Source organism: Oncorhynchus kisutch, linkage group LG6 (genome assembly GCF_002021735.2).
Source record: "Oncorhynchus kisutch isolate 150728-3 linkage group LG6, Okis_V2, whole genome shotgun sequence".
Classification (NCBI taxonomy): domain Eukaryota; kingdom Metazoa; phylum Chordata; class Actinopteri; order Salmoniformes; family Salmonidae; genus Oncorhynchus; species Oncorhynchus kisutch.
Window position 1 is genome coordinate 53,969,960 of NC_034179.2, and position 7,290 is coordinate 53,977,249.

At 41.6% G+C, this 7,290-nt stretch overlaps 1 protein-coding gene across 4 annotated transcripts; it reads right to left on the minus strand.

Moving 5' to 3' along the window:
- Positions 1 to 259: 259 nt before the first annotated feature.
- LOC109892982 (PLAC8-like protein 1) lies at positions 260 to 6,725 on the minus strand. 4 transcript variants are annotated; one of them, XM_020485925.2, is made up of 5 exons: positions 6,601 to 6,725; positions 6,198 to 6,250; positions 5,756 to 5,997; positions 5,257 to 5,393; positions 260 to 895 (listed from the first exon to the last, which is right to left on the minus strand). In XM_020485925.2, the coding sequence occupies exons 1-5, from the start codon at positions 6,607 to 6,609 to the stop codon at positions 764 to 766; spliced, it is 573 nt and encodes a 190-aa protein (XP_020341514.1). In that variant the 5' UTR covers positions 6,610 to 6,725; the 3' UTR covers positions 260 to 763. The 4 variants fall into 4 exon arrangements, with proteins under 4 accessions (XP_020341514.1, XP_020341516.1, XP_031682795.1 ...); XM_020485927.2 differs by having other exon boundaries at positions 6,198 to 6,350; positions 6,601 to 6,706; XM_031826935.1 differs by having other exon boundaries at positions 6,198 to 6,478; positions 6,601 to 6,699.
- Positions 6,726 to 7,290: the final 565 nt, after the last annotated feature.

Consider the following 7,290-nt stretch of genomic DNA (forward strand, 5'->3'; position numbering starts at 1 on the left):
TGTAGGCCATCATTGTAAATAAGAATTTGTTCTTAACTGATTTACCTAGTTAAATAAAAGGTCAAATAAAAAAATACATCAATAACATTTCACAAATTGCATACTCCGCCTTTAGATACATCCTAGCTTTGTAAATGAATAACATTTTCATATCCTGGTGCTGACTAGCAAGAGGTTTAGAGAGGAACGTACAAAATTAGATTAACGTGATTGTCAGCCGCAGGGTATTGTCATAGATAAAATGAGAAAATAAAACAAATATGCAAATAGGTTTTTATTATTTCATGGCGTACATGGATTGTTTCATAAACCTGGCTGAAAACTTAATTTACAAACATTTATAACCCTTGTCTGGTAAAGTAGCTCTGATGTTACAGATACTAAATGGGCTAAAACACTAAACCTACTGCAAGTCCCCACTCGCAAATAAAGAAAAGTATCACTAACCAAATGGATCTTGACTCAACCAACTCACCATTCATTTAACATATACAGACTCGTCTTTAACAGGAAAGTCTTCAGAAACCTTGGATAATGAGAGCTCATAAGAAACCAAATGGGCACCTGTAGTATGATGACCCTCAGACACCATGTGATGTACAAAGGAAGTGACATGGCAGTGACATGAGCCTATGAAGGTTCTATACACAGCCAAGGTTGTTAGATACCAAGGTTAGGTCGTGAATATTCTAATATCCCATAACATACATGAATGCGATGTTGTCCTAACCTGGATTAATGAACCTAGTGCACAGCCATGTTGTCAGGAGCACTCCAGTGCAGTGGACACCTGGTAGGTCTGGCTCTTCATCCTCCTCTTCATCTCTCGGATCATCTGACAGACGGCCAGGGGGTAGCAGCAGTACACCGTGGTCCAGTCCTCACAGACACTGCCCTACACACACACACACAGGGCCTGGTCACATTTGGTCTCCGGTGAAAGAGTGCTTACCTATCTTAAGCCTGGCTGCAGAACAAATGTGGTGGCATGGTCTTTTTCTGAGTCTTTTCAAAACAAATCCTAAACGAATTGCCAACCGCATGCCATACAAAATAAATGAAGTGATCCACTGTTAGTAGAGAGAGCGAAAGTAAATGTGAGTGAAACATTTCATTATACACTAGCACAAAGTCCAACCTAAATATCTTGAAATAAAGACAGTGAGACTTAATTGTTCTTTCTGTGAGTGAACACTGCTTTTGTGCCCATGACACCACACACTGATTGAATCAACGTCGTTTCCACATCATTTCAATGATATTACAGTACCAGTCAAACGTTTGAACACACCTACTCATTCAAGGGTTTTTCTTAATTTTTTTATTATTTTCAACATTGTAGAATAATAGCGAAGACGTCAAAACTATGGAATCATGTAACCAAAAAAGTGTTAAACATCTAAAAAATATATTTTATATTTGAGATTCTTGATACTAGCCACCCATAGCCTTGTTGACAGCTTTGCACACTCATGGCATTCTTTCAACCAGCTTCATGAGGTTGTCACCTGGAATGCATTTCAATTAACAGGTGTGCCTTAAAAGTAAATTTGTGGAATTTCTTTCCTTCTTAATGCGTTTGAGCCAATCAGTTGTGTTGTGCCAAGGTAGGGGTGGTATACAGAAGATAGCCCTATTTGGTAAAAGACCAAGTCCATATTATGGCAAGAACAGCTCAAATAAGCAAAGAGAAACGATAGTCCATCATTACTTCAAAACATAAAGGTCAGGCAATCCGAAATATTTCAAGAACTTTGAAAGTTTTTTCAAATGCAGTCGCAAAAAACAATCAAGCTTCATGATGACTGGCTCTCATAAGGACCGCCAAAGGAAAGGACGACTTAGAGTTACCTCTGCTGCAGAAGATACGTTCATTAGAATTAACTGCCCATCAGATTGCAGCCCAAATAAATGCTTCACAGAGTTTGAGTAACAGACACATCTGAACATCAACTGATCAGAGGAGACTGTAAAATCAGGCCTTCATGGTCGAATTGCTGCAAAGAAACCACTACTAAAGGACACCAATAAGAAGAAGAGACTTGATTGGGCCAAGAAAAACAAACAATGGACATTAGACCAGTGAAAATCTGTCCTTTGGTCTGATGAGTCCAAATCGGAGATTTTTGGTTCCAACCACTGTGTCTTTGTGAGACGCAGAGTAGGTGAACGGATGATCTCCCCATATGTGATTCCCACCATGAAGCATGGAGGTGTGATGGCGTGGGTGTGCTTTGCTGGTGACACTGTCTGTGATTTATTTAGAATTCAAGGCACACTTAACCAGCATGGCTACCACAGCATTCTGCAGCAATACGCCATCACATCTGGTTTGCGCTTAGTGGGACTATCATTTGTTTTTCAAAAGGACAATGACCCAACACACATCCAGGCTGTGTAAGTGCTATTTGACCAAGAAGGAGAGTGCTGCATCAGATGACCTGGCCTCCAGGGGAAGGGCACCTCTAAAAAATATTCCCAATCTCGTCTCAATGATTGTACTCCAGGTCAGCTGACACCGATTAGATTTTCGTGAAGACATTTGTGTAGGGGTTCACATACTTTTTCAAACCTACACTGTGAATGTTTAAATTATGTATTCAACATAGACAAGAAAAATACAATAATTTGTGTGTTATTAGTTTAAGCAGACTGTGTTTGTCTGTTGTTGTGACTTAGATCAGATCAAATTTTATTACCAATTCATGCAGAAATGTAGATAATTCCAAAGGGTTCACATACTTTTTCTTGCCACTGTATATTTATTTCTCAAATTTGACCCCTTTAGTTTTGGCACATTCTACAGTATCTCCTATTAATTTTCACTGTCCAGTACTGGGTTACAGTCAGAAGTGTCTTGCGAAACAGCCACCATATCAGTGTTCCTGAGAGTCTTAGTTTGATGGTGGGGTCCCAAATAGTTTCTGGCTCAAACCATTCGGACTTCAGATGTTTTTGTGAAAAGTAACCTTTCTGCATCCTCTCATGTCTGACAAACACCGATTTTGGGAAAGGCCTGTCTACCGCATAGGCGAATGGCCAACACCAGCGGATTCAGTGGATTGAGACGGAGCCCATGCAAAAAAAAACAGGAAGTCTCTAGCGTCAACACACTCAAGGTCATACTCAAACTTTTGCTTACACCCAGGGTCCATAATTGCAAACATTACAAAAAGTTTACGTTTAAATAAACATTCTGTCAATTAAAGTAGAATGTGTTAAAACGCTGCATGTTATCTGTTCCCATTAGATTACATGGCACATTTAGCCCTATGCTAACCTGACCTCCTGGCAGTGATTTATGTACAATTCTGCATCAGCCTATCAAAGACAGACTTTAAATCCACCAACCAATGGTATTTTGAGAGTTTGGGACAATAAGGTTCTATCTGCAAAAAGATGATTCTGAGATAATTGGTTTTAAAGTTCCGAACCCTTATTGGTTTAAATGCTGCAATTTTTATCTTGTATTATTTTGAACTTAACATGCATTTGGGTATTTAGAGTACTATATAGGTAGAGAACAATGGACAGAACAAGGCTGTCAACAACAACACTTTGACAAAGATGCAGATAAAACCTTAGAGCCCCAAGCTATCCATTTCTGAAAATAGGTCAACTTGGCCATAAGAGGGATATTTTAAGGTATTCTTTTGTTCCACTTGGCCAATCACAATTGTAGTGTGACAATACCTCATGGTGCATCCTTGACTAGGCTACGAGCTACTAATGTTCAAGAGGCAGGTTTTTGCACATATAACAAAATCCCACGTTTTTACTTATCCGTTTCAAAACACATCCATGTGCTTTTTTGGGAAAAAGATTAAATGAGATCTATACAACATTTAAGTGTATCCTACATTGTAAAAAAGGTGGAAGAGCGTTATGGTCTTGGCAAATAGCTGTCATGTAGCTCCATTACAACCACTGCCAGGTGGCATACAGTACACCACTAAACAGGTAAATTGTTAATCAATTGGATACATTAACTGTGGGTTTGAGGTCCTCAACGCTCGACTCAAATTACGCATTTGTGACGAAGTGGATGATTCTAATAATGTATATAAAACATTGTACACGTAAGTGTAGCTTGCACATCTATGTAATATACACAGTAAAAAATATTAGGTACACCTGCTCTTTCCATGACAGGCTGGCCAGGTGAATCGAGGTGAACGCTATGATCCCTTATTGAGGTCACTTGGTAAATCCACTTCAAAACAGTGTAGATGAAGGGGTGGAGACATGTTTAAGAAGGATTTTAAAACCTTGAGACATGGATTGTGTATGTGTGCCATTCAGTGGGTGAATAGGCAAGACAAAAGATTTAAGTGTCTTTGAACGGGGTATGGTAGTACAGTAGGTGCCAGGCTCACCGGTTTGAGTGTGTCAAGAACTGCAAGGCTGCTGGGTTGTTCACACTCAACAGTTTCCCATGTGTGCATCAAGAATGATCTACCACCAAAAGGACATTCAGCCAACTTGCTTCAAGAATGATCCACCACCCAAAAGACATTCAGCCAACTGAGGGCAAAAGGGTTGCAACTCAATATTACTAAGGTGTTCCTAATGTTTTGTACACTCAGTGTTTGTAGGCCTAATAAACTTGATTATTAGCAGTGCTTGTCTACAAGGCTATAGAAAGATGCAGTTCCTCATTAAATGTATTCTTAATCTTCATTTTCAATGTGTTGGCTGCACTTCCCTTCACTACACACTAAATGTAATTCTACATTTCAAAGGGGGAAAAAAAACAATATCTCACCTGGGATTCAAACTTGTAGCAAACTGCAAAAACTACCAGGAGCCAGGCTCACTACACTGAGTCATTCCTCCAGTTGAAATTTAGTATGTGTTTTAGCAGATGGTGTCGTTTGATATCTGTCAAGGACGCGCTCATGGAAGTGTTCGATCACATCCAACTACATCAACATTTGTAATTGGCTGATGCTTAATTTTCTACAGGAAATAATGACTGCCGGCTGGTAAAGTTCGTATCGGGCTAAATGTCTCAGTTAATCTTTCGGGAACAGCTAACATGTAGTGTTTTATCAAGTGCAACTATGTCAATGAATTTAATTGGCTGGTATGCATTTGGAGAAACATTTTAAACTTTAACTTTTTCGAAACGCTTGCGAGTATGGACCCACAGTGTTATACTTAATCAAACGTGATGACGTCGCCAATTTCCACACGGACATCGACCTCAATAACACCCAATAAACCTCCTCTTCACTATTGCGTAACAATCCTCACCCGTATCTTGTATCTCTCCCTGATGCCCACCCGCATGGCAAACGTGGAGCCAGGAAGCAGGGGCAAACACAGACACTCCCCATAGTGGTGGGCCAGACTCAGGTCCAGGCAGCAGGGCACAAAGGCCCCTAAGAGACCTGCATGGGCAGAGAGAAACACAGGGCTAAGTTTAGTTCTCCGCAATTCTCCACAAGACAGTAGTAGTCGGTTAGACAACTTTAACTTAAATACATGTTTAGCAACCCTACAGAGTTGATAGATTTTATGTGGTATCATGCAAGAGAATCGTCATCTCCATGATAAATCCTCCATAAAAAACACAGAATTCCCTTAATTAACAAAGGTAGAGCATAACAGGGAGTAGGCCCATGTAAGACAACAGTATAGCCATCCACCATTTGACCCGTTGAGTTACCCAAACCGGTAACTTTGACTTTCACACTTAACCTGAGTGTGTGTGCAATGCAGTGAGATAAGCCCAGGGCTATGTCTGCCTCACATGTAGTCTTGTCTCCACACACGTTGAACAGGCTGCTGTTCCAGTCCCCTCCAGTCTGAGTGATCGTGGTCACTGTCGTCTTGGTTACCCCCAAGCCAGGCTGCGTGAGAACGGGAAGTTCCATTGCAGCAGCAGCACTCTGTGGGTTCCAACCTGCACTTCCTGTTCCTATGTCCCAGCCCCCGGCTTCCTCCTCATAACCTGGGGCCTGCTGCAATGCTGCTTTGGTGACTGGTGCACAACTGAGATAAACAAGACAAACCGAAACGGCAGTGGCATTTAAAGTATAGAAATTGATGTAGGATTAGCAGTACTGCAATGTGGCTCGAATAGGGGTTAAAAATAAATAAACATAACACCTCAAAAAGGGCTTAAGAACATGTTGGAATGACATATCACACCCAACAATGGTAATCTCTACTGATAAGGGCCAAACACTTACTGGTCTGTGGTGGCTGTGACTATGGCTGTGGTATCCTCCATGCTGACTGCTCCCTGCCAGGGAAGGAGGGGGGAGACTGGGTGAGCTTCCCACTAAGATGGGGTGTGCTCTTCCAGATAGGGCTGGAGCGCAGCAGCCCTGCCAGTGGCTGCTCTGGGAAGATAACACATTTTGGTCCTCCTTTTCTAGGGGCTCGCAACGCCCTCTTGATACAGTGCAAATGGCACACCACCAGTGTAGGGGCCAAGGCCAGGCCAGAGCTAGCCAGCCAGCTAGAGAGCCTGCGGATGAGAAGGTTCATACCCCCAACAGAGAGAGCTCTTCCCAAGATAAAGAATACTCACCCAGGCATTGACAGCAGTGACAAAAAGAAAATCATTGTAAAAGAAAACACACTACTTACCTTAATCATAGACACCAGCTACGTGCTACCAGAGAGCTGTAGTTACGGCAAATGACTCGCTCACAACCAAAGACACACACTAAGCGAGCGTCTGCATGTACTCTTGTGGTTGCTGCCTTAAAGCATTTCCTCTTAATGAGCGCACATCGACCTGATCACATCTGCTTTTTTTGGTGCCGTCTTTGACAGTAATAACAGTTTGACAGTAATGGGCTAGGGAAGCTCATAGTCAAATAAGAAACATCTCACCATGATTCTCTGAACAGCTGAGAACATTTCAAAGCAAAAAAGCATTTTTCTAGCATGTTTCTATAAACACACACTACAAAGTAGAGAGAGAGGTAGACCGTTTCAACTACATGACTGATTTCCAAAGGGGATCTAATTAGCTGTGCTCACACTGCCAGTGGATTGACTTCAGTCCATTAGATGTTTTTCCATTTATTCAATGTGTTTTCTAGGTTGGTCATGTGAGCATCCCACCCAACTGGCAACCTAGAGCAGGGTTTCCCAAACTCGTTGCAAGTTGTGGTTTTTGGAATTGGATATTTGAATCAGATGTGTAGTGCTAGGGCAAAAAACAAAAACGTGCACCTGGGGGAAGGACCAAGTTTGGGAAACCCTGACCTAGAGGACCACTGCAGAGGGAGCTCAATGTGACCATAATACGGGACATATATCCCAACATGG

Coding starts and splice junctions, on each gene's coding strand:
- LOC109892982 (XM_020485925.2), bottom strand. Junction 5,998..6,197: donor GTCACAGCCACCACAGACCA/GTAAGTGTTTGG, acceptor TGTTTATCTCAG/TTGTGCACCAGTCACCAAAG. Junction 5,394..5,755: donor GTGTGGAGACAAGACTACAT/GTGAGGCAGACA, acceptor CTGCCCATGCAG/GTCTCTTAGGGGCCTTTGTG.